Raw genomic sequence first — 27845 nt, forward strand, 5'->3', positions numbered from 1 at the left:
TTATTGTTTGTTTTTTATTTTTATTTTTTATCTTTAGGTGGACACAATATCTTTATTTTATTTTTATGTGTTGTTGAGGATTGAACCCAGTGCCTCACTCGTGCCAGGCGAGCGTGCTACCACTTGAGCCATATCCCCAGCCCTGTTGTTTGTTTGCTTGTTTGTTTGTTTTTAAAGAGAGTGAGAGAGAGAGAGAGATTTTTTTAATATTTATTTTTTTTTTTAGATTTCGGCGGATACAACATCTCTGTTTGTATGTGGTGCTGAGGATCGAACCCGGGCCGCACGCATGCCAGGCGAGCGCGCTACCGCTTGAGCCACATCCCCAGCCCTGTTTGTTTTTTAAAAAATATTTTTATTTTTAAATTGTAGTTGGACACAATATCTTTATTTATTAATTTTTATGTGTGCCTAGGATCGTACCCAGGGCCTCGCATGTGCTAAGTGAGTGCTCTACCACTGAGCCACAATCCCTGCCCTTTAAATTGTTTTTTTAACCTTTGTTTTGTTTTTATATGGTCCTAAGGATCAAACCAAGTACCTCACACTCTACACTGAGCTACAACCCCAGACCCAACAAATTCTTAAAGAATGGATGAAGAAGCAGGAATTGTGATGACAGTAGTTAAAGTCCTAATCTCACACCTGGATTTATATCACTAGTCTCTTAATCTAGACTGTTCCTAATCCAGATTTAGGACACTGCCACTGGAGCGCTTCTTATCCATTCTCTTCAGGGAAAGCTTGTGCTTCAACATTTCTGACAGGACCACAGCTCTAAATGGCTGCCTGCATCCCGATCCTCCCTGCCTTTCGGTCTTATCTGTTCTGCACTCCTCGTCCTTGCAGTTCCTGGAGTGTTCTGTGTGCCCTTCCTGGCTGATTAAGAGCCCTGCTGGAGCCCACCTGGCAAGCTCAAGCTCTTCCTTGTCACTTCCTCTAAAGCAGAATAAGGTGCTGCCTCCTTCTCGCAGCTCCACCCACCACCCTATTGTTCCTGAGTTGCTTTCCTTGTAGGCCCAAATCTGGAGGCTTCTTGAGGGCAGGGCCATCTTTTTCTTGCCTCATCTCCCTGGAGATGCTGTATGCACAAGGCCGGGAATGCCTGTTGATCATATGAATAATACTTCCATCTAGTCCTCTTAAGAGGACAGCGTGCGTCTTTCTGGTTCCTTGACAGATATTTCCTTCGAACTATATGAACTTTATTGAAAATTGACAATGATGAGTCATATCTTGGCAAAGAAAACGCAAAGCCTCGGGGACTGGAGTAGGGGGTTGCTAATGGGTCTTACAGGTGAAATCTAGCTCTTCCCTGAATCTGCCCGGCAGGTCTCAAACACCGGGAGTGGGAGGGCCTCTTTCCTCAGTGGACAGGTGATTTATTGGCTGGGAAGCTTCCGTGGTGATTTAGTTGTGGAAGGGCGCCTTTCGAAGTGTAGGCCAATGCCTGGCCCCGGCGGGGAGCGGCCGCCCACAACCGCCGGCCGGAAGGGGATGCGGGGGTCGTGGAGGCCGGCCCGCGCCTGGCAGCCAAGGCTCTGTGGGCGTGCGGCTCGGGCGCTGTCGACCCGGTGCTCCCCGAGCGTGGGCTGGAGACCCAGCGGCCTGGGAAGGGCCCCAGCCCCACGGGCGCCGGGTCCCTGTGCTCTCCGCGGTCGGAGGAAGTTTCTGTGCTTTGCTGCCTTGGCGTTCTGCTGCTCGGAAGGAGGACACTGAGATACCGCGCGCCGCCAGGAGGCTCTGGCTGCCCAGCGGGGGTCGGGCCGGGGGCGGGGTCGGGGCCAGAGCGCGGGGCCCGGCGGGCGGCTCGGCGATCCAGGCCGCCTTTTGCAGCCGCCCGCGGCCGCGCCGGGCTCTGCGCGCCGCGCTCCAGCCTCCTCCCCCGGTGGTGGTGGTGGCGGCGGCGGCGGCGGCCCCAGCCCCGCGCCCCCCGCGCCCCGCGCCGCGCGGCCCCGCCGCGGTCACACGCCGAGCAGCCCGCGGCCGCCTCCGCCCTGCGCTTTGTGGAGCCGCGCCGAGTGACAGGCAGCGGCCCCTCGCCGCCCCCGGCCCGTGCGCTTACCTGTGGCTGCCGGGGTCGGCCGCGCGGGACCGGCCCGGAGCCCTGAGGTGGGGGCCGGGGCGGGAGGGACTGCTCGGGAGGAATGGGACAAAGTGAAAGTCTCCCGGCTGGGCTCAGGGACGGGTCTGAGACTGCTGTGAAAATGGAGGGGGGCGGTGAGGGGCGTCTGGAGGAAGGAAGGGGTGCTGCGATTCTTTATTTGGAGTGGCTTTTAATGTCGGAGATGGCGGGGCAGGCCGCCTGGGCTTCGGGCTCCCAGCCGGCTTCCGCGATGTCGGTGCCTTCCTGGTGAATTCCTGGATTAAGGAACCGGGCCTTTCAACCACCTAGGGTGCCCTTCTGGAAGAGTCACCAGGTTTGGTTCCGTTTCCCTTCTGCCCAACACTTCTAGGAAGCTTCGTTCTCCAGCAGAAAGCAGTTGTGGTGTTTTATTGAAACGTGGGCATATTTGTTGTTTAGACCTTCGTGGGCCAGACTACGTCTGGTAGCATGGGGGACAATCTTAGCTATATAGAGAGTATGTCTTTCTCTTAAATGTGCTGCCCGGGTTGGGGTTTCGATGGTGGCTGCCCGAGGCCCGCGCTCGCGGGTGGGTCCCAGCTGTGTTGCCGAAATATTCTTCCAGCCTAGTCAATATTCCCTAGCTGAGACTTTTTTGTGGTGGTTATTCTGCTGATTGCAGATATCTTTGCTTTGCTGACATCCTGTTTTGGGTTTTTTTTTGTTTTTTTTTTTTTTTGATTTTACATCCCATTTATTTCTTTTTATCACAGAAGCGCTTCGTTAAGGGACTCAGGCAGTACGGCAAGAACTTCTTCAGAATTAGAAAGGAGCTGCTTCCCAATAAGGAAACAGTGAGTACAATCGGACTTTATGTAACTTGATTTTTTTCCCTCTTTGCTCCTGCTGCTTCTCTGCATTTGATCTTAGGAAATGGTTTCCTTTAACCCTGTGCGGTGCTCAGACTCGGGCTGGCATCTAGAATTGTATTGGTCCCACTTCCTTTTAATTTTAGCTTGTGAATTTAGATGGTAAGGTGACATATTTATGCTCATCACCCGCAAGAACTGTGTTGTAACTGCAGCAACAGAAAAGCCTTTGGGAGCAGAGGGTGAATTGGAGGAGGGATTGTGGCATGTTACCACGCCTAATGTTAACCACAGTGGCTGGGATAGGAAATGCCATTTATCACTAGTTTGGATTTGGTAATTGGCAAAGTTCATCAACCAAGCCAGACAAGAGAATTAAGGGGTTTGTGATTCCCTGTAATTTGAATTCTGTTAGGATTCCCCCCCTTCTTATAAAGTTGCTCTTTTGAAGAGTAGTTTTTAACTCTTAATATTCTTAGCCCTAAAAGTATGCACTTTTCATTGGACTAATGCAAAGGGTTTTTATAAGTTTTTAAGCGGAGCTTTTTAAAAAATTCCTTTGGTATTTCACAAAGCTGGGGATCATATCTGACAATACTCCTGATAAGCTCGGGGGAGGAGATTTTGCTAAGGAAACTTCAGAATGAAATTGTACGAAGGTAATGCTGGAAGGAATTCAGTTTCATTAGCCTGTAATTGCAACCCTCCTGAATATAAGTGGGGTTGAGAAGGGAGAGTGGACTTCTGGCTAGGTCAGAGAATAGGGTCCATTGAGGAAGGAACAGGACCAGCCACTTTCCCATTTCCTATTCCTTCCCAATTGGACCCAATAACTGGAAGTATTCTTCAGGACTTTTTTTGGGATTGGGGGTAGGGTTGGACAGAGGGGAGTTGATATTTAATCTGCATATACACTGGGCTGTTTTTTAATAAGTGGAAGATAGAGGAAGAATATCCATTTTAAAGTGGGTAGTAGAATTTTTGTTGGTCTGCTTTTGTTGTCTATTGGTATCCTTTAGCAATTTCTCTTACTCAATTTTGTTTCTTCTTTCTTTCTGTTTCCTTTTTTTTTTTTTTTTTTTTTAAGAACTCTTTCTGGATACTTCACTATACAGTACCTTGATGACCTCATGATGATGCATAATGGGAAAGAAAGGTTCTGAGATTTTAAGTACAGCCTACTACAATTGATGGCTACATCAATTAGATTAAACTTTTATTTTTATTTTTGTGCGTCTATATATGCTGGGATGGGTCATTGAGAGTGGTTGGGAGAGAGAACCATTTATAAGTATTAAAATAAAATGTATTATGGAACCAATCTCTGTAATCAACTTATTTTTTCTTTTTCCAAAACAGGTTGGAAAGAGTTAATTACTGTGAGACAGTGAAATAAAGTTTTCTGGGGATTTTAGTTGTTTGTGCTTCATACATACTTTTAAATTTTAAAATGGCTTGAGTTAAGTGTAGGAGTTTTGGTTTGGCTGAGTGAAAAGGAGTCCATTCGAGTAAATTTGTCCTGAAGTTGTGAACAGCCAGCTTGTCCCCTCTCAAGTCAAGTTTTATATATCCCTATGCTCTGCTTAAAGTTGTAAACCATGAAGAATTTTATACAAGAAATTTCTTGAAAATCGTTTTTATCTTTCTGGTTTTAAAAAGTACTTAGAGTGGCACAATTAAACATTAAATCAAAAGTCTACATCTATCATTAAGAAACACCAGACAGGCTGGGGTTGTGGCTCACCGGGTAGAGCACTTACCTAACACACGTGAGGCCCTGGATTCAATCCTCAGCACCACATAAAAAGAAATAAATAAGTAAAATAAAGGTACTGTGTCCAATTACAACTAAAAAATAAAATATTAAAAAAAAATAAAGCCAGACAGTTTTATCTAGCATTTTATCTCTGTGGTGGAAATAGACCTGACTAACCTTTAACCTAGATAAGGCTCTTCTGATCTGTTTTTCTAATTAGAAATTATAAAGTTAACTTTTTAATCTGTCTTCTCACTCTTGGGTGTCCCTTTTCATTGATGACACCCTACTCAGCAAACAGCCTTTTCTTGTTCTAGCTGCTCTTGGTACACCAGCCTTGTGAGCTGCCTCTCTGGTTGTCTTTCCTGAGACCTTTCCCCATTACTCACTGGTGGTGACCGATCCTTTCCCTTCTGGCCCCTTCGTCTTACTCAGGGGGCATCATCAGTGGAGTAAATGGGAGAGTGGTTTGCAGAAATGGAAGGTTTACTGTGGCTGATGTGCTAGGCATTCAGTGTCCTGCTCTCTTTGGACTACAAGGGAGGAGTTTGGTAGTAGGGGAAGTCTGTAAGTATAGTTAGTAATCAGCTGGGAGAGGCACTCATCTTCTATTTCCTTACTTATCAGTGTAGCCAGGCTAATCATTCACAGCCCTCAGGGAGGGGAGGTCAAAGGTGGTTTTCATTTTTGCTTTAGAAGATGAGAAAAACCAGAAGATACCAGTGTTCTTGGTTCAAAATTTCCTTTGTAGAATTTTTATGGTCTTGCTCTTTTTTATAGTAAATCCCTTTAATCTAGGTACTTCCCACATTCACCTCTGTCTACCAGAATTATTAACTCATTTCTTTGCTATTCTCAAGTGACTTGAAACTTCAGAAGGGCATCAACATCCAAAAGAACATGCCTGTTCTGGCATGGAGCAGGGCCAGCAGCCCTGTGTGCTATTCTTGGCCTTACCAGAAAATATAGTACTTGATGATCTCTTTGAACTGTGCAGTCTGCTTGGAGCAGGGCAGTGGGAAGTTCAGGTCACATCCCTACAAGGACTGGGAAATTATTTTATCTGAAATTGTAGTTCTGTACATGAGAATTTTATAGGTGCTACCATCTTTATCAAAATGTTTGCACACCTTTAGCGTTTGCTGTGCCTGAGAACAAAGTGATGGTTCTTGCCTCCTCTGCCAGTGACTTCTTGTGAGCCTCAGCAAGGTTATTCAACCTCTCTGTCCTTGAATTTTTGTATGTATAAAATGAAGTGATAATTCTTACTCCTTAGAATTGTTTGGAGAATGTAAGTGAGATAATGTCTGTAAAAAATGTATAAGAACAATTGAAAGCAATTGTTCTTCCATGTTGGGTCTGAATAAGAAAAGCAGCTACTTGTTTTCGTTAATCTGTTCTGCCAAACCCTTTCAATTGAAAAGCTGGGAGGAGTGGAGAGGGCCCTCCTTAGTTTAGGAACATTCCTCCTCACCCTTGAAGCTGGGTTGAAGGGACTGGGTTTCTGCCAGTTCATCTTATACAGTTAGGTTAGAGGAGGGATCCTGGTGGGCAAGGCCATAAACAGTTTCCTAGCTCTTTTGGTTTCTGGTGTTTATTATACAGATACTATATCTGACTTTTCTCCGAATGTTGCTATGCCCTGAAGTGGGAATAGTGGCCACGGTTGCGGAAAACCAACTGTTTATGGAGGTTTAGTTGGATGGGTATTGCAAGTTAACCTCATGGTACCCAAGGGAATGCTGCAGTTGAGGTCTTTTAGTATCATGGTTATACAGATACCCTGTAGTTTATTCTACCCACGCTGTTTCTTCCTCTCTATGGCCGTTTGTTTCCCTTTCATATGCTTATAAAATGTATAATTAGTAGCAGAATGTGGTAAGGAGCCAGCTGAACATCTCAGGTCCACCTTGGTAGCATAATTCTCCCTCAAGGCACCTTTTGCCCTAAACCACATCTCAGTTTTGGGTGTGAGTATATTTGTTTAAATCAGGGTGAGTATTCTCTCACTGGCCTTCTAAGATGACCCTGGGGAATCAGGCTCCTGGATTCTGCTTTGAGCACTGCTGCTTTTTTGTTGGGTAGATGAGTTACATGGCCTTTGATGTTAAGATAAAACCTGAAAACATAGGAGGTCTGATAGGGTCAGATCTTAAACCTAGAGGGTAATATTACGAATAATAAAAAATCATGGATGATCCAAAAATACACACACACACACACACATATGTACTATTTTTTTTTCTTTTAGCATTTATTGCCATTTTCTGCAAAACCATCAGTATTTCTCAGGCCTTCTCTTACTCTTGAGAACAGGTCTCTCTTTGTCTGTCACCTAGGTTGGATGATGACCTTTGTCTACAGCGCTGTGTGCCGTTTCCAGCGTTGGGGTGTAGTTGGGAGCACCTCTCTTCAGTGCTGTTATTCTTGTCTCAGATGCAGTGAACACCAGTGCAGTGAACAGTTTGATCTGCCCATTTGGCAGGGGAGAGGTGCCCTAAACTGCTAGCTTCCTGAGGGGAAGAAAGACTTGAAGTGTGCGCCTTGGCTCTCCTCTTTATTTCTGAGCACTTAACCCAGTAGCGATTAAGTTTAGGTTTTGTAAGCTCAGTTGATGACAGTTGATATTTACTAGAAATTCATTTTCATTCACTTTCCATTTTCAGAACTAAACATTTTATATCGTTTGTTTATTTCTAAAGTTTAGGATAAGTGCTTTAATGGGTGGAATGTCCCCCTGCCCTGCAGGGAGCTGGCATTGCAGGAGGAAGGTGGACCTCTTACATATCTTGCAGTGCTTGGAAGAATGTCAGGGCCTTGGTGGGTTCCTGAAGGGCTAGTTTCAGAACAAGATGTTGAAAGTGGACTTTGATGGTGGTGCTCATTTTTGATGGGCTTCTGTTTGGGAGGGTGAAGGAAAAGCAACTGTGCAGCCATAGGAAGTATCATGAGCAAAAGCACAGAGGCAGGAAATTGTAAAACATGCCCAGCAGGGACAGCACATGTGCAGAGGAGATTATATAAACAGATTCAGGAGAACCTGGGCCAAAATTTTGGCTTGGAGGTAGAGTTTGGGGGACCTTGAACAACCTCCAAAGAGTGGAAACAGGACCCATTTCTGAAGGCTTTTTGAGAAGAGAAGTGAGGGCAACACCACTGAGCTGTGGAGCCAGGGACAGGATGAGCAACATCTACGGATAAGGACAGAGGGGGGGTGCTCAGTAATGATTCAGATTTAGAAGAAGGCGTAAAAATGGTGACTTGAAAATTGACTTCTGGGAATGGAAGTCTACTTTTTATCTTGATTTTTCCCTAATGAAAGCCCAGTGAAGGGACAGTTGGTTTTGATGTTTTTATTAACTTTGGGTCATGGGATGAAAAGTTTTACAGATTTAGATTTTTAATTTGAGAAATAACATGAAAACCAACCATCTTTCTCAGCCATATTTCTGTGAGTCGAATTCTATTAAATATGTGCATAACTACTGGATATTAATTGTTCTTTTTTCCAGGCAAAAATGTCATTTACATAGAGCATATTTCCCCAACAAAGAATAAATACTGTTGAGAAAGGGCTTTAAGACCAAGTAATCAAGATTCTGTTAATCTTGAGAGGTTAAAAATGATTCTAGCATTCATTGTGAGTGTACAGCATAAAATTTATTTAATTTCAGATTATAACCTTAGATAAACAAGTTTCCAGCCTCATTAATGCTTAATCTAATGTTACATAACAAAGTATGGAAGAAGTTGACACTATTGAGAACTGACACAAGTGTTACAGCTGCTTAACAATGCTTTAGAAGATCTCTGGTTTTAAATCTCCTGCCTCTAGTACAACTGAAAATCCTAGCTGCCCCCAGTGAGGTACTCAGGGCTGTATTATCACCATCACCTGGGAGCTTGTGAAAATTGCAGACTCTCAGGCCCTTTGTCCATGACCATTGAGCCAGAATCTGCATTTTAATAAGCTCCCCAGGTGATTCAAATCTACTGTAAAAGTAAAGGGGCAGCTGCTGTTTACAGTAACGCAGACTTCCAGTATGTATCTGCTATGGCACATTCATTCTTTTAAGTTGTAAATTGTATCACTGTTAGGGGTTGGTTTTTTGATTTTTTTTTTTTGTTTTTCAAATTATTACAAAGTATCTCAAAAATATCTGGGCTTATTTCCATTCTCCATAATAGAATTTCTTTAAGGCTTTTTTTCTTTTTCTCTTTGTGCTGCTAAGAATGGGCCTTGCATATGCAGGTGCTCTACCACTGAGCTACATTCCCAGCCCTAGATTTAATGGAGTTATTTTCCCATCTCTATTCCATTTCCCCCTAGAAACACAGTTGAACTCCTTTTTTTTTTTTTTTTTTTTTTTAAAGAGAGAGTGAGAGAGGAGAGAGAATTTTTAATATTTATTTTTTAGTTCTCGGCGGACACAACATCCTTGTTGGTATGTGGTGCTGAGGATCGAACCCGGGCCGCACGCACGCCAGGCAAGCGCGCCACCGCCTGAGCCACATCCCCAGCCCAGAACTCCTGTCTTATTTCATATAAAAACCCTGGCACTTCTCAGTACTCTGTAGCATGAAGACAGTGTGTTAGACCATGTCAGACCTTACTTCAGTTTCCAACAAAACTTTTTATTGGAAAGGATGATGTTCTCTTATTAATTAATAAGAAGCTTTCGTGTGCTTTAATTCTAAAGTATTTTAAGGTGTTGCTTTCTTTTGCTGCCACCCCTTCCATGTGAGAAGAAATGTAAGCACTTTGAGGGTTTAACAAGATGAGTAGAAGGAGAGACTTGTGTGCCATACTGTCTCGTAATAACTGATTCTACCTAAATGTAAAGAGTTGGAATATTCCACTAAAGGCAAACGTGATTACCAGTAGAAACAGGCACTGCATTTTGGCAGCAAGTACTGTGATCTTACAGAAATTGCAGTGCTGAGGGACACAGGCTTGAATCTATTAATTCTGATAGTCTAAGCTATATGGATACTTTGGGTGGGGGTCCAGTCTTAACTAAGGTGATCCAAGAGAGGTGACTTATATAAGTGAACCGATTAAATAGTTTGTATATGAGAAACTCCTGGTGCTGATGTTGGAAAGAAGAGGAGATACTAAAATGTTTTGTGGTTTTGTAAACCAAGGGCTTTGGATATTTGCTGTTTTCTGTGGCAGGGTCGTAGGCATGTATTGGCTTCATCCTACATATGAGGACTAGTGGAAATGGCATGTGGGCGTGTAATTATGTGAAATTTATTGCTTGTGGCAATTGCACCCATATGAAGAATGCCTTGGATTTTTAAGGTGCTGTTGAACAGCATGTGTACAAGGTTAATTGAAAAGCAAGGGGGAAAGAAATTTCTTGTTATTTGTTGTTGGTATTTCTTACTATTTGCCTGGATCTTGTTTACCTGGATGACTTTTAGGTGGATGTTTGTTGTGTGTGTGTGTGTGTGTGTTTGTTTGTTTGTTTTAAGCCTTATAAGAGCTGTGAACACATATTGACTTTGAAAACTGAGTTTGCAAACTAAGTTTGAAAAAAAAAAAATCTGTCTTAGAAAACTCTTTAATATTGAGTTTTAAAATATATTTGAAATGATCATCCCTGAATAATTGGTTCATTTTAATCTCATTTGAAGTTATGTCCTTGATAATACTTAGGAGACTGGAGTAAAAATTATTGTTTTGAGAAGTAAAACTTGAACCTCAGTCTGAAAACATCCCCTCCACCTCAAATTAAACATTTTCCCATTGTATACAGTTTGAAAACTATTAATTGAAAAACAAGGGGGAAAGAAATTTCTTGAAACACCAGAAATCCTTTAAGCTAAGTTTTGTTTTTTGTAGTTGTTTTAAGATGTCCCGTTTCCTTTTGTGTTTGTGTGGGGGAGGGGCAGTGCTGGGGAGGTAACCTAGGGCCTTGTGCAAGTGCCCTACCACTGAGCTACATACCCCCCACCCCCACCCCCAAGTAAGTTTTACTACTAACAGCCCTTGTTATTTTCTTTTTCCCATTTTGGAAATTTGAATCTTTGTTTTGTGCAACTGTCTTAAATCATCTTCTGAATCCTCTCAGTTGTGGCATCCTGATGCCCAGCATCTAACTATTGAGGTGTTTGCACCGTAACAGTAGGCAGAGTTGGGAGTTTGGGGGGAGCTTTTTGATAACCCCAGACTTGTGCCAATTAGGATAGGCATGAGTAAGAGAGTGCGGTCTCTCATGGAGCTCACAGCTAGGAAAGGGGCCAGCTGGGCTGGGTGCTTCTCTGGAAGGTTCTTAGTCACCTCATTTACAGAAGTCTTGCTGGGGCTGCACAGTTTTGAAAGTCTTATGCACCCTTATGCGGGCCACTTGGCTGTTTACACAGAGGGCCAGCTTATCTCTTCAATTTGTTCTGCCCTTTACCTATTAATTTTTATCTTGGACTTGACTCTGCTTCCTCTTGTCCAATCATTTCTATTCACACAGATGCATATACGTAACTAAGTAGAGCACAAGGCTTTCTGGGTAGGAACTGCATTTTTATGCCTCTGTGTTACTTTTAGTGTTCTATAACAGGCCCTTACTTAATATTTGTTAAAAATGAACTATGTGTTGTGGAAAGAGAAAAAATGAAATATGTGTGTATTCACACTTGATACTAATGGTTTAGGAGTACATCATAACCACAGAGATATAATAATCAGTCCTAAGGTAAAACTAACTCCTAGTGTTCAAGGAAATGATTTCCTCATCCTTGGCTCATTGTGTTGGTTTGCAGGGCTATATCATTGTTTTTGTTTGTTTGTTTGTTTAGTTGTTGATGGGCCTTTATTAAACTTATTTACTTTTATTTATTTCTTTCTTTTTTGGTGGTGGTGCTGGGGATTGAACCCAGGACCTTGTGTATACAAGGCACTCTACCTGCTGAGCTATATCCCCAGCCCCTGAATTTATTTACTTACATGTGATGCTGAGAATTGAACCCAGTGCCTCACACCTGCTAGGCAAGGGCTCTACCACTGAGCCACAACTCCAGGCCTGATATAATCGTTTTTAAGACCAATGAAAGGACTTTGACTTTATGTAATAGACAGAAAATCCTTGTTAAACTCAAGTGTCCCAAGATGCTAAGACTAGAACTTGGGGTTTCACTCTGCCATGCTGGGCCTTCCTGTTCTGTGCCATACTCTGTCTCGTAATAACTGATTCCACTTAAGTGTAAAGAGTTGAAATTGTCAGCTCTACTTCTGCATAGCGGTTCTGTGTTGTAGATTATTTAAAGATTAAAACCTGTTTATTTTTCTTAGCAGTTTTATTGAGCCGATCAAGAATAAAATATTGTCTTTAATGGCTTGACATCAAAACAATAATTAGAGGAGAGAGAGAAGGGAAGGGGGAGAAGCTCAGGGTTGCCAGATCTCTGCAGCTTTGTAAGCTTCCTATGACTGTTTATGGATTTTTTTTTCTTTCAGTCTGTTAGTGAGTCACCATCATATGCCATTTTATTATCTTGAGAACAGTCTCTGGAATGTTTTCTCCTGTGTCTTTTCTGTATGAGTGCAACATCATTGAGCGTGTTCTGAACAGTCTTAAGGTGAGGATTTTCTTTAGTGAGGCTTTGGTTTTGCATGTACAGCCGCTGCCATGCCTCTTTGTCCTTGTATATGAGTTCGATTTGTTTTTTAGTTTGGCGAGATATGGTGACTTTCATGTGTTTGATTATTTCAGCTGGCTGGAGCAAGATATATCCAGTGCCTTTGGGATTTGGTGATTATTGATCTAGGCACATCCCCTTGAAGATCAGAACTTGGTTCTCCTTCCCACAAATGCTGTTTCGGAAATGTTCTAATGAGACACATGGAACCAGGTCAGAGGTTTGCTGGCCTTAAGTTACCAAGGGAGGTGCTATGGTTTTAAAGAATCTGGAATTTATGGAGCAATGAGAAGATTGTGGCTGGTTTCACAAAACGAAGCAGAGAGTCAATGAACTAACTGGGTGCTTTCTGCAGAATGTGGGGTTTAAATAACATCTTTAGTACACCTCTAAAAACTCAATACATCTAAATATATTAATTTGATGGCATAAAACAACAAAGATTTTTATTATATATCATGATTTTTGTAGATCAGGAATTTGGCCAGACTCATCTGGCCTCTGTTTTCATATTGCCAGATGGGTTGGTCTGAAGGTCCAAGATGGCTTCCCTCCCATCTGCCACTTGGTGGGCATGGGTGGGAAGCTGTACTCTTTCTGTGCTGTTGACTAGAGTACCTACATTTTGCTTAACAAAACCCAAAGCTCTTATTTTATTTGGCCATGTAAACCTTCCAGATGACTCAGGAGAAAAGTTCATGTAACTCTCTGGACCATTTCTTGTCCACCAGATATCAGGCGGAGCGATACATCTAAAGGATGTAAAGCTGCTTTCTGTGCTCATTCTGTATTTGTGTTAAGATTACATGTTCAGGGGAGGGGAGGGGAGGGGAAGGGTGATAGTAGAGAATAGGAAAGGCAGCAGAATACAACAGACACTATATGGCAATATGTAAATCAATGGAAGTGTAACTGATGTGATTCTGCAATCTGTATACGGGGTAAAAATGGGAGTTCATAACCCACTTGAATCAAAATGTGAAATATGATATGTCAAGAACTATGTAATGTTTTGAACAACCAACAATTAAAAAAAAAAAAAGATTACATGTTCAGGGGGCTGGGGCTGTAGCCCAGTGGCAGGGCACTTACCTAGCACATGTTGAGGCACTGTGTTTGATTCTTAGCACCATATAAAAATAAAAACAAAATAAAGGCATTCTGTCAGTCTATGACTTTAAAAAAATAATAATAATAAAAAAAAAAGAGATTACGAGTTTACAAATAGGGATATGGACTCATTTGTCCAGAGTATTTTTCTTAGATTTAAATTCCACTGTACTATTTTCTTTTGTATAATACTGTGTTCTCTTTACTATTTACTCTGCTTTTAATATTTGGCAAGTCATGCTTATTTGTTATGAAAGTTTTCTAGAAATCAGTGAGCTAGAATGTTTGGATACTGTGAATGTAAGAAGCTTGTAGTTTGTTCTTTATACTGGTCAGTTATCAGACGCTGCCTGTGCTTGTGGAGCATGGTGAGAAGATAGAGGGATGGTTATGTTCCTTGAGGATCTCTGGCTGTTTAATTGCCACAGTGCAAGTTGGAGTGAAACCAAGTTCTGAACTCTGTGGTGTGGACATTAGGTGGTAATGGGAGGTTCAGGGAGTTGTGGCTTGAAATTTTTTGAAGGGCAAGTGTTTAAAATGTTAAAACTTTTTTGAAGTCGAGTATGGTAGCATGTGCCTGTAATCCCGACAACTTGGGAGACTGAGGCTGGAGGATTGCAAATTTGAGGCCGTTCTCAACAATTTAACAACAAAACACTCAGCAACTTAGGGAGACCCTGCCTCAAAAAATAAAAAGGGCTGAGGAAGTACCTCAGTGGTAAAGTGCCCAAGGTTCATTCCCCAGTACCAAAAAAAAAAAAAAAAAAAAAAAAAAACTTGTTTGAATGCCTTGACAAAAATGTCCTCAAAGTATTGTTGCCTGCTTCCCAGTGCCTAATCCTCTATGGCATTCCTATTTTTCCTGAACTCCTGGTAGTTTTGGTCAGTTTCATTCTTTGAAGCGTTTTCTTTTTAATAAGCTGAAATCCGAATTTACTTCATCTTCCATACAATGCCCTTGGACATAAGTTGCTCTACCTGTGGATCAGGATGGTTGGCTCATCTCCCGCCCCGCTGGCTCTCTCTTGTCCACACATGCCTCAGGAACCTGCAACATCAGTCTAGGTAAGCCTAGGTCCTAGATTGAGACATTTATCATTTGTCCCTCTGTGAAATCTGGCATCCACAGAAAGGAGAAAGTGGTAGAGAGGGTCTCAGCAGAGCCAGGGTCACGCCCATCCCTTGCTTGGCCTTTTTCTTCACTAGATTGGCAGGCAGGAATTCAGTAGGAATTCAGCACCTGCTGTGCATCCGGGCATACTTCTAGGGTAACCTGAGTTTCAGCAGAGGTTTTGTTCTGTTGAGTTGAGCATATCTTTTTTTTTTTTTTTTTTTTTTTTTTTTTTAGTTGTCAGTGGACCTTTATTTTATTTATTTATGTGGTGCTGAGAATTGAACCCAGTGCCTCACACATGCTCGGCAAGCGCTCTACTCATCTACCAAGATGAGTTGAGCACATCTTGAGAAAAGTTTCACGTTAGGATTTAATTAAAGTTGTGATTTGGCACAGTCGTACATACCTAGACTGACCATTGACTTTGCCATTTTGACACCCAGAGCAGATCTGAGCAAAGGCTGGCAGTGCCCAGGTTGGGTATACTCATGCCTGAAATAGTAGTCTCTTTCCTGCAGGCAGAGACCATTTGCTTCAGTCATGACCCCAGATGCACCATAGGACCCTTGTCCCTGATGATGATATTGGCACTAGGTGGTTCCTCTGGTCCTGTGTGTTTTGGTAAACTACAGCCAAAGCAGAATACAGCAGCGATTCATATGTCTTCATCTCTTTGCTGCTTTTGTTTTAAAACAGCTGTTGAAAGTAAAAGCTTGAATGCCTTCTTGAAAGCTCTTCTGCCTTCTTCCGCACCTCCAACAAACTCTCTGGAAATGTTTGTCACTGACCAACCTAGAGCCCTGGATTTTAAGGTGGAAACACTGCTCTGGAGTGCACAGTTTTCCACACTGGATTTTTCACCCTTTCCCTGAGCCTTTCTTCTTTCTGGATCCCCAAGCCTTTGAACCCCACTGAATCCTGGCAGAGATGGGGCAGTTCCTCTCCTCCCTGCTGGCTCACCTGGCTGCTGTCACAAGCTGATCCAGTCTAAGGCAGTCTTGTGCAGGTGAGAAGATGCGCACAGTCTACCTCGTAGTCACTGGCCCCTTCCTGCTCTCAGCGCTACTCCCTCTGCTGGCTTTGAGATCACAGGTACTTGCTGAGGAAATGGGAGGCCCCTCTTCAAGAAGGCAAGATTCCTCTCCAGGTCTTCCCTTGTGTGCAGCACAAGGGAAAAAAGAGCATTTTCTGGCCATGGGAAAGTGATTTCCATTCTCAGACAAGAATGGCAAGGGACAAGTGTCATAGCTCTCCTGCCTCACATCCTACCTGCGAGACATCACAGGCATTTTAACTCATTGGGCACTGGGCACCCCCAAACAGAACATTTTTCTGGTTTTTTGTTCACTTACCCTTATTTTAAATCTTTCCTCACCCCTGCCTTGCTCCAGAACCACCCCCCCCCCCCCCCCGCACTCACAGCAGGGGTCGTTTTTTATAGCAGACATAACCTTTACATCAAAAAGTATATTGCTTATAACAAGAATCTCTTTCCTGCTTTTATTTTGAAGCATCTTCCCTGTTGTTTAACGTGGGGGGTATTTGTGCTGAAAGCCTGTCCAAGTAGGCATTTGTGCATCCCAGAGGAACTTTTGATTTATTTCCTTAACTCTGCCCTCCTTTCTCTGTGGTTCAGAAACCTTTAATGGTTTGTGAAGCCAGACTTCAGTGCAGAACAGTAGTCGTTTTAAGAGCCCCTCCCACTGTATAGAAGGCGGCAGGTTTCCACATGCTGGGTTTTTGACTCCCTGAAAAGCTGACCTCTCACAAATTTTAGTTGTACAGCAGAGCATCCTGGGTTGGGGCCTTGATAATGCTTTTATGAAATATTTTTTCTTCCTCGTCTCCCTCTCTTTGAAAAGTTGTAATGAAAATTCTGGGCTCGAGGCCAGCCTGTGGGATGTGATACAGTAGAAATGTTTCGGTGCCCTTTGTTATCAGTGCTGGGCTTTGATTGGGTTTATTTCCCATACGTTTAATTTCTCTCTTCTTGTCCCAGTCTTCAGGGCTAAGGAGGGCGGCAGAGCCAAGGTTAAACATGTTGTTGCACAAGCTGCCACAGCCTGGCACAGTCACTGTGCCAGGCCTCTGCAGAGGGCAGCACGGGAGCCACATTCCCCGAATGTTTGTCCCTTCCTCCCAGGCTGCCTTTTAACTTTAATGCAGAGTGGGACAAGCTGTGTGAAGCTGTGTTGGTTTTCCAGTGCTTCTACTTAAGGTGTTCAGGAAACCATGGTATGGCTTGTCTGGAGATTTTGTTAGTCCAGTTAAAAATCATGGTAGATCTCTTTCTCTGGGGCTTCTGCCAGGTGAAGGGAGAAGGCCTGCAGCAGTCAGCAGGTAGTGGCTCTCCTTTGATCTTCCTGTGGTTCTCCATTTCAAAAGAAAGAAGTGGTTACAGCTTTAATTTTTTTTTTTTTTTAATACTGCTTTGACCTCGTATTTATAGCTCTTTTCATCCTTGCAATTGAGAACACTTTGTAGACATCATTTCTCTGGTCCTCCTGACAGGCCCGTGAGGGGGCTGGCTGGCATTGTTGCACATGCACAGATGAAGAACCTGAGGCACCATGATACCAGAAGTGGCTCCTGCACAGGCCTGCCCTGGTCAGGGGCCTGCTTGGGGGTGAGGCAACGTTGAGTGTTTGCTCATTGCTTCTTTTGAGAGTAAAGTGAGTTTCTGTTCTCATGGAGGTCTTTATTCTCAGTGGGACTCCTTGAAGTCCCTTACACATACAGGTGTGTGTCCTGGCTGTTGAGAGCCAGCTCAGAAACTAGCAGAGGGAGCTGGGATTAGAACTTCCGTTTGATTGGTTTCCAAGAATCTGTTCAGTCTTTTTTTTCTTGAGAAAAATGTGGCCCTGCTTCCTTCTGGGTTATGTCCTGGGAACCTGCCACAATTTGATCACACAAAAAGACAGAATTCTGTAACCACCAGCACAGTGTTGTCAGTTCTAGGTTTGGGGCTAAATATGCAAATCGTCAAACAGAAATTGGCCCCAGAAAGAAGAGCCTGTTGTGAAGTGGGTTTCCTGATGGCAGCTCTGCAGACATCGTTCTCTGGGGCTCACATCTTGGGGTTTCAGATTTTATTTTTTAACTTGTTGTGAAAATGGAGGAGGCTCTTAGAACATCTGTGGCACGGTTCTGTTTAGCCATACTCCCACAGACTTGTGTGATGCCTGAGCTGAAAATTTGGTTCAAAATTAAATGTAAGTAGTACCTCTTAGGTTTTTTATTTTATTTAAAGAGAGAGAGAGAGAGAATTTTTTAATATTTATTTTTTAGTTTTCGGCGGACACAACATCTTTATTTGTATGTGGTGCTAAGGATCGAACCCAGGGCTGCGCGCTTGCCAGGCGAGCACGCTACCGCTTGAGCTACATCCCCAGCCCATAAGCCACCTCCCCAGCCCCCTCTTAGGTTTTAAAAGAGTCCATTTGGACTAAGTGGACTAGAAATTTCAAGTTCTGCAAATTATTCCCAACTGTACTCTGTCACATAGACACAGACATACTAACATCTTTAAATGGGTAGTTCTGTAATTTTAAAAAGTTTGGCTTTTCTGGGCTGGGGATGTGGCTTAAGCGGTATCGCACTCGCCTGGCATGCGTGCAGCCCAGGTTCGATCCTCAACACCACATACAAATAAAGATGTGTCCGCCGAAAACTAAAATAAATAAATAAATATTTTAAAAAATTCTCTCTCTCTTTCTTTAAAAAATAAAAAGTTTGGGCTTTTCTGTGCGTAGCCCTAGTCCTTAGTTCAAAATAATTTCAAACTTCAGTTCTACAAGAATAGTGTAAAGCATTCTGTGTGTCCTTTACCCAGCTTCTCCAGATGTTAACACTGTCACATTACTTTTTCTTTTTCTTGTGGGGGTGGGAGTTGGTGGTTTCCACCTGAATCATTTGAAGGTAGGTTGAGATTTTATCCCCAAAGAAACCTCAACATGCAGTTTTTGTTTTGTTTTGAAAATTGTGTCAGTAGTCCCTTTAAAATATTTATGTGGCCCGGCCTAGTGATGCGTGACTATAATCCCAGCAACTCAGGAGGCAGAGGCAAGAGGCTCATAAATTCCAGTCCAGCCTTTGCAATTTAGTGAGAACCTATGTCAAAATAAAGAGGACTGGAAATATATAGTTCAGTTCCCAGTACCAAAAATAAATAAACTAAAATTACTAACCTGGTTTACAGACTCACTTAACAGCCCACTGCTATTAAAAATCTCTATACTGAAGTTTAATTTTTGTAGGTATTGAAGAAAGAGAGGTATGTTTTTTGTTATTTTCCCATTTGAGAATAGGAAATTACATGGCAGAAAATTAAACTGACTAGTAATTTCACACTAAGAGATGCCTGCGAGTTTAACTTTGTGGTCCATATTCTTTTCTTTAGACTGTTTTCAGGCATATATCAGTAAATGTTTTAAACAGACCTCATTCTGCTGTGTAAGTTTTTAGACTTACTTGTGTATGGCCTTTTTTGTAAAGCATGTATATCTAACCACCCCCACCCCCACCCCCCTTTTTTTTTTTTGGTACCATGAATTGAACTCAGGTGCTTAGCTATTGAGCTACATCCCCAGCCTTATTTATGTTTTGAAACAGGGTCTCTGCCCAGGCTGGCCTTGAACTTGAGATTGTCCTGCTTTAGCTTCCCAGTCGCTGGGTTTACTGGTATGTGCCATCACACCTGGCTTCTATCAACATTTTAAAAAAGACATTGAACTGTTTCTAGCCAACTTCTATATATATATATATATATATTTTAAAGAGAGAGTGAGAGAGGGGAGAGAGAGAGAGAATTTTTAATATTTATTTTTTAGTTTTCGGCGGACACAACATCTTTGTTGGTATGTGGTGCTGAGGATCGAACCCGGGCCGCATGCATGCGAGGCGAGCGCGCTACCGCTTGAGCCACATCCCCAGCCCCTAGCCAACTTCTATTTTTGAACATTTAAGTTTTCATTCCCAGATGTGTCTCTTGCAGGGTGGGTGCATTTCTGAAGTCCGCACCTAGTGCCCACCCACCTCGTGCTCCCCACTCATCTTTGACCCCACTTTCAGTCTTTTCAATGTCTTCACCCAACCTGTAGCTCTCCTTGTTCTTAGAAAACCTAATGATAACTTGAAAAAACCTACCCCTCACTACCCCTCAAACAAAAATAATAAAGAAGCAGGTGACTGATAGGATAGGGCCCCCATCTCCCCAGCCCTGGCAATGTTGTGGTCACTAGCCAGAGCTGGTTACCGTTCTCCAGGGGGGTAAGATGGGGAGGAAGTTTTAGGGACAGCATCTGCCATATCTACTTGACTGGAGCCCTCTTCATGCCCTGCCCTCCTTGTGCCCTGGGTTGTAGCTTAGTGCATCACTAACCATGCTTCATTTTTGACTGACTGGGGTTATCCATGGGCTTTTCTTTCCTCTCCCTTTACTCCTGTGAATCTAAGGTTAGCTGTTTCCATAATTAGTGAAGTAGTATAGTTAACCATTACTGTGGAAGAGAGGGAGCTAAATACTAATATTCTCAGTTTAGAATCTCTAGGGTTCTCCGATTTAAAAACTAGAAGTAAAAACGCTATTTTATTAAGAAAAAAAAATTTTAACAGAAAAAGAACAACAGCTAAAGGAAGTAATAAAGGGAACTAAGAAAGAACATTAGTGAGACCCACCTTTCATCAAAAGCTGAGATTTAAGCATGGGTGAGGGGGGCAGTGCCACATGCCTGTAATCCCAGTGACTCGGGAGGCTGAGACAGGAGGATTGCAAGTTTTAGGCCAGCCTTAGCACTTAAGTGAGACCCTGTCTCAAAACAAAAAATAAAAAGGGCTGGGAGTGAGCTTAGTAATTAAGTACCTCTATGTTCAGTCCCCATTTACCATCACCCCTGCCAAATGCTGAATTTTCAAAAATGCCAGCATAATAGAGTGAGAGTAACTGTAAGAGAAACAGAGGACCCAGCCCAGACAATCAGGCAGAATTCTGCGCGCACGCACACACACACACAGGGCTACTATGAAAAATTTTATGGCAGGAAATTTTAAAAGGTGACAAGAAGAATCTGCAAAACTTACTCAAGGATGGAGATTCTATATAACTGCTCAAAGGTAAAGTTGATCCATAATTCATGTACTCTTCTCCCTGCACCAGCTCCAGGCAGTTTTACAGATATACTGTGACAAATATTTAATTAACAGAACTTACAGAGTTGACCAGGAATGCAGGGATGGTGTGTGTCAAAAGCTCTCAACATGTCTTCCAACCCTCTGCTGCTGAGTGACTTATGACCCCAAGCCTAGTGGCAAAGCATCCCATTTGATTCTGCTCATGGATCCTGTGGCTCAGGAATTCTGAACAGGTCACAGCAAGTGTTAAGTTCTGGAATATCTATACTTGGGCTTTTTTTTTTTTAAACCTATGATGGCCGTCTGTGTTCCTTGGCAATTTCTTACCTGGCCTGATAATTTAAAAAAAGAAAAAATCGGCATTGCTCCACCCACATTGTATTGGTTTCATTGAGTCACTAAGGCAGGTTCAAATTCAAGGGAAAGGACAAGTCCCATCTTTAAATGAGGAGCAGAAAAATCCATTGAAGAAGAAAATGTGAGGAGAGAGATTCCATTGTGGTGTCTTTGGAAATGCATTTGCCACATAATTTAGTACACTGGGGAACAAATATGATCGTTTGTATCGTTAAATCTCGTTCGTGCTCTTCATAAACGGTGACTTGTAGCAGACTCAGCCTAGGAGACAGATCTCTATTAAGATAAAACTTTAGAAGTACTTAATTTAAAATAAAGAACAAAATAAGGATGCTTGATGTCATAACTGGTGTTATTAGTCCGCACTTCCCAACTTCTGTATAGACGTAACACATAAATCGTGTGTGTGTGACACACATAAGAAATGAAAAGGAAGGGGGTAAGGTTGTGGCTCAAGTGTAGAGTGCTCGCCTAGCATGCATGGGGCTCTGAGTTCGATCCTTAGCACCACATAAAATAAAGATATTGTGTCCACCTATAACTAAAAAATAAATATTGAAGAGACAAGGTTGTGATTTGTTAGGGGACCAAATTTGTTAGGGTTTAACCAAGTAGAAATCATAGAGGCTTTATTAGTAAGAAAAATGGAAACAGAAAAATTGCTGTAGTTGAAAGATTTCCAAAAAATTAGTGGTGTTCCTATGGACAAGTAGAAAATATACCAACAAAAAAACCAAACAGTTAAGCATAGGAAATGATGTTTTTAATTTAAAAGCAAAACAAAACATAAATAAAAGGCCTTATAAGGAAAAGACCAGGATAAAGGGAAAGATGATGGGCTAGTATAGATAGGTAAAAGTACTCAACATTATAAAGACTAATTATTGTATAAATTCAACATGAGTTCTTCTTTCTTTTTTTATTTTGTATCAGGGATTTAACCCAAGGGTGCCTAACCACTGAGCCACATCCCCAGCCCTTTTTATGTTTTCATAGAGACAGGGTCTCACTAAGTCTGATTTTCGTACCTGCAGTCCTCCTGCCACTGGGATTACAGGTGTGCACTACCCCATGCCCAACCCAATGTGATTTCAGTCACAATTTTAAGTTGTTTGTTTTTGAACTGGCAAATTTTTCATTTTGCAACACTGGGGATGGAACCCAGGTACTTGAGCATGCTAGGTAAGCACTCTACCACTGAGCTACACCCTAGCCCTTAGCAAGATGGACTTGTATGATAGAATAAGTATCCTAGAATAGGAAGGAAATGTGGACTAAAGAACATGGGAGGTAGGCTTTACCCTGTGACATGAGACTTGTGAAGTTATTGACTAGCAGGGTGGAAATGGTGGGATGGAGGCAGACTTGTGTGGCATCAGTGGGAACTAATGAATCGAAATGACTCTCAGGAGTGAGTGGCTTAGCATATGGAATAAAAATAAATTTAGATCATTAATCCTAGATAAATTAGAACTAGGGGAAAGATTACTTTAAAAGCATAAACAGAACATTTTGATGTTCTCAGAGTAGGAAAGGATTCATAAGGAAGTAGAAAATATAGTTCAAAAATAAACGAGGGCTGGGATTTTAGCTCAGTGGTAGAGTGCTTGCCTCGCACATATGAGACACTGGGTTCAACCCTCAGTACCACATAGACATAAATAAAGGTATTGTGTCCATCTACAACTAAAAAATAAATAAATAAAAATAAACTATAATATATTTGTCCATATTAAGATTTAAAATTTCGGGAAGCCATAAATGGGATGAAGGAGTGGCAGAAAATATTTACCACCTAATAGGATTAGTATCTAAAATACACAAGGAACTTGTATAGATCTATAATAGATACAGTTAATTCAGTAGGAAAATGGGCAGCCCATCCGAGGGAATCTGAAAATGTTATGAAAAGTCGCACAGTCTTGCTTACAAAAAGATAGGTGCAGATTACAGCACCCGTGAACCCATCACATTTACAGAATGTCTCACAGTGTTAAGTAGAGGTGAGGTTGTCGAGAATGGGGACTCCTCAGTGCATGTTGGTATTGATGTTTGGATATTGAAGTGCAAATCATGGATATCTTTAGTGACAGGGATTATTCATGGGATGGCAAGGCTCTGTGCTAGCTTCCCTGAGGTGGATGCTCGCAATCCAGTTAGTGACCAAAGCTACCTGTTTAAATCTATTTTAAGCTCCTTGGTGTTTTCTGGTGATCATCCGGATTTGGGAAGCACCTCCTCTCCACTCTAATACTCTAAATAGTACTTCTGGGGAGTCAAGGCAGAAACATACATGTTAAATAATAAAAAGGAAAAGTACTTTATGGCTGATAACCCGTTAGAGGCAGTAGATGATTAACTGCTACATAAATTGTAGATAAACTGCATTTACTGCAGTTGTTGAGAGGAGATGTTTTTTGAGTTGAGTGGTTGAGGCACACTTGAGGGAGAAGGTGAGTCTTGAGTCCAGGAGGAGTGTGGCTGGTTTTCAGTGATGGGGGGTGGGGTGTTGAGAACCAGCAGAGCAGAGTCCACAGGGCCTGGGCAAGCGCTGTGACGACGGGAGAGCCTGGTCTTTTGAGAGACTGAGTGCAGCTGCCCTTGGATCAGAGGGCAGCTGTAGAGGTTGCTCTGACAGTCAGAGCTAACTCTCTGGTGGCCAGTGGCCTTTGCCCAAATCAGTCTTCCAGGCCTTCTTTCCTGCTGTTTTCCTCTACCACACTCTCAGGCTTCCTGTCCTTCCACTTCTTCCTACAGTTCCCTGTCCAGAAGCCTGTCCTTCTGTTCTTTGTGTGGAAACCACATCTGTTTCCATCATTAATCCTTTTTAGCTAAAGGGGGTGTAATTTCCTATGATCTCCCCCAGACCGCACCCCCGCCCCCCCAAAAAAAAAAAAAAAACAACAACAAGGAACCTCTCCTGAGGTTTTCATGTGACTCTGCTTTGTCTTTCAGAGTCATTTCTTGGGCCTTCTCCTTTGGAGCAAGTTCCTAGAGGCGAGAACTTTCTTGCCCACGTTGCTCTCCACCATAGTTCATAGTGCCTTGCACATTAGTGCTCAAAAAATATTTGTGTTGCCGAATTAAAGTTGAAGGCTGAAGTCAGTCTCTTAAAAGATTATTCTGGCAGCAGCACCTGTCAGACAACAGAGAGCCTGGATTTTTTTTTTTTTTTAAAGAGAGAGTGAGAGAGGAGAGTGAGAGAGAGAGAGAGAGAATTTTTAATATTTATTTTTTAGTTCTCGGCGGACACAACATCTTTGTTGGTATGTGGTGCTAAGGATCGAACCCGGGCCGCACGCATGCCAGGCAAGCGCGCTACCACTTGAGCCACATCCCCAGCCCGAGAGCCTGGATTTAAAATGGACAAATGACAGCAGTTGTAGTAGCTCCGGATCTGGATATTGAATGTCTATCGGAGGGGAAATGCTTAGGGAGGGTGGCAGGACAGGCGATGAGCCACCACTGATGGCAGGACAGTGGCAGTGGGTGGGTAAGAGAGGATGAACCTCAAGGCCCGGAGAACTGGGGAGCTGGTAGTGATTAAAACTACAGCCAAGTTGGATTAGCCATCGTTTGGGTGACAGAGTTTCAGTCGTGATGAGGTTTTTCACATTTTCACCTTTGCTGAGTTTGGTATGTGTGACTAGTAAGGCCTTGTTCTGTGGTAGCGGCACAGTTGCTGAGCAAACAGAACTCAGGATTGGGTTCAAGGCTCAGCTGCCCCACTCGCTCTCTCAGTGTGAAATGGGGGCATACACAACCTCCCCCACAATAAGAACGGTAACTGTGTGGGATAGGACTGCAACTCAGTGGTAGAAGGCTTGCTTCTTGTGGACCAGGGCCTGCGCTCAGTCTCAGCACTGCAAAAACAAGTAATCATTGTAGGTAACATTAATTAAGTGCCTGCCACATGCAAGACATTCTGGCACTGACACTTCCTTGATCCTTCATTCATCTCCATGAGGCAAGCACTATTGCTGTTTTTACATTGAACACAAGGGAACTGAGGCCTGAAAGGTCACACTGACCTGCCTAAAGGGCACACAGTTCACACAATCCACGCTTGAACTTGGGCGCTGTGGCTACAGAGTTCCTGACCTTGGCCACATTGTTGTGTGTTTCTGATATGGTGTCTTTCACCTAGCAGACACTGAGTTAGAGTAAGTTCCTTGTATTTCCTCCCAGGGAAAGCATATTTTGCCCAAGATGGCGCTCTTACTAGGTTTGTATAAAATCAGATGATTGGGCTGGGCATGGTGGCCCATGCCTGTAATCTCAAGTGACTTTGGAGCCTGATGCAGGAGGATTATTCAAAGCCAGTCACAGCAACTTGGCAAGATCCTAAGCAACCTAGTGAAACCCTGTCTCAAAATAAAAAGGGCTGGGGATGTGGCTCAGTGGTTAAGTGCCTCTAGGTTCAATTTCCAGTACCAAAAATAAATAAATAAAATCATATGATTGATTGGAAAATGTGTTTGTGGTAATGGTCTCCATGACCTTTGAGATGTGAAGGTGCTGTTGAAAGTGAGAAAACTGATGGTGTGTAGAGAAAGCATGATATTATCACAATTGATGTCATTTAAAAAAATGAATTTGGACTGTGTAATGGAGAGTATAGGGTGTGTGCTAGAGATGTTAGACATACACAATGCTGTGTGCATCATAATCCTATGAAGTGTCTCTGATCTGTACACTTGAAAGTGTTTAATTTTATGTCATGTGAATTTCACCTCAATTCACAATTTTAAAGTAATTGAGTTTGGCTATAGCTTTGGGAGTAAAATTAGAAAGTGGAGTGGTGGCAAGACTGCATACTGTTAACAGTAAGCTAGCTTTATTAGACTGCCTGCTCTCATTGTTACACACAACTACAAAGGAAGTGAAAATCCAGCCCGTAGCTGTGCATTCCTTAGAATTCTGTTGTGCTTTTCCCAATTTCATCATTTTAGTCAAGAGTAAGGATTTGATAATAGGGGGCTGGTTCCAAAAGGACAGGCGCTTCTTCAGAGTTTTCCTAGCGCCCAAGGCATGTTCTTGTTTGGCTTCTTCAGCTTTTCAGTTTTGTCATGGACAGCAAACGAGACACCAAATTTAGCTCTTGAAGCTGGGGTTCAGCTTCCACATGGAAATATTATCCGCGAATAGACACTCGCAGCATAGTCGTGCCCCTCTCCTGAGGCCTTTGTGGTGAGGTAGTTGGTGTGTCCTTGGGGAGGGGTGAGAGAATTGCCTTTGCTGCCAAGAGGCTGGCTCTGTGGGTTGTGTTGTACCTTCTCATTCGTCGTTAGACTCCACACTGGTTTGAAGGCTTCTGCTCGCTCTTGGCAGGCAGTTCTTCCCTGCAGCCCACTGGACAGGAGTTAACAGAATGGCTATCTTTAAGCATGAAGAGGGAGGCAGTCCTCCCCTTGGCTTTTTTCAGAACAGAATAATAAATACTGGAAACGTTCGTTGTCTTGAGTGTCACTTCTCCATTGCCACCCCATTTTCTCAGGGCTCTTTCTATCTAGTTCTGTCCACACACCCTGTCAGCTCAGCCAGCTGAGCCCCTAATGCCTCCTGCTCTGCTCATCCCCGGCTTTGTACTGACAGGATGGTCCCCCTCCCTGTTTAAAAGCTCAGAGGTCTGAAATCTCCACAGAAGAATTTACGAAGTTCACCTGCATACACGGGTTTGGCGTTGTCTCAACACACCTTGTTCAAAGTCCTTAGCTCTGAAGCCTGTTCCTCCACCTTCCCTCCTCCCTCAGCTTCCAGTGTCCTCAGATGCCTGCACAGCTGAGCCGGAAAGGTTCCTTTTTTTTCCTAAACTAGTAATGCAAACAGGGCCAAAGAGGAAATTGCTCATTCTTTGGTATTATTAAGCTTATTTTTAGTTTCCTAATACTCTCATTTCTTTGGGGGAGGGGTAAATAGGCAGCCTCTGTCTGGAGCATACTGGACACCTTATCTATCGGCTTAATATTATTAACTATTATTAACAGACTTCCCACATAGAATGCTTGTGAACTGGCCCTTAAAACTATGTTTTTGTTTTTTTTTAATTTGCATTTACTTATTTAGATACTTGAGTTCCTTGGTGAAAGACATTTTAGGTAGATGGGAGGATATAAAAACATGCATGAGATTTTCTTTATCTTTGAAATGCTCATGGTCTACTAAGAAAAGCAAACAGAAACAAGTGGAACTGCACAATAACTGGCACTCTGATAAATACACTTGAAGCAGGTCTTATGGCCTACAGAGCAGGTTGACATTTTCTCTTCTTCCATCTTGGTGACAGTCTAGGTGATTGTGGCTGGGTTGAGACTCAGGGCTCATGACCCGTTCTCACTTTTTAACTGTTCTTTCCTGCTCTCGGGCACTGGTGGGGGGAGAGTTGTGACGAAGGAGGAGGTCCTTACTGCAGTAGCCTCTTCACCTTACCTTCACTCTTACCTTACGTCACCAGCAAATGGGAATGCATGTAAGTTCTTTTTCTACTCCCTCTGCCCTTGGATAAGTTACTTGATCTCTTCACGCTTTACTTTTCCCATCTATAAAGTAGAGATAGCATTACTTAATTACCAGGACACTCTGAGGATTTATTGGTCAGAAGGCATTGAATCCAGGGGTACTTTACCACTGATATCCCCAGTATTTTGTTTTATTTTTGGGGTTTGAGACAGGGTCTTACTAAGTTGCTGAGGGCCTCACTAAGTTGCCTGGGCTGGCCTTGAACTTGTGATTCACCTGCCATAGCCTCTTCAGTTCCTGGAATTATAGGTGTGCACCACCATGCTTGGCTCAAACTCTAAACATTTT

At 42.9% G+C, this 27845-nt stretch overlaps 1 protein-coding gene across 4 annotated transcripts in view; it reads left to right on the plus strand.

Moving 5' to 3' along the window:
• The window catches only part of RERE (arginine-glutamic acid dipeptide repeats), a 306083-nt gene that overhangs the window by 240120 nt on the left and 38118 nt on the right, over positions 1-27845 (plus strand). For all 4 annotated transcript variants that reach the window (XM_081305735.1, XM_081305737.1, XM_081305736.1 and 1 more), the window contains one exon: positions 2839-2919. In XM_081305735.1, coding sequence (XP_081161861.1) covers positions 2839-2919 — 81 coding nt within the window. The remainder of the gene's footprint in view (positions 1-2838; positions 2920-27845) is intronic.

The sequence above is a fragment of the Spermophilus citellus genome (genome assembly GCF_964194105.1).
Source record: "Spermophilus citellus genome assembly, chromosome: 9".
NCBI lineage: Eukaryota > Metazoa > Chordata > Mammalia > Rodentia > Sciuridae > Spermophilus > Spermophilus citellus.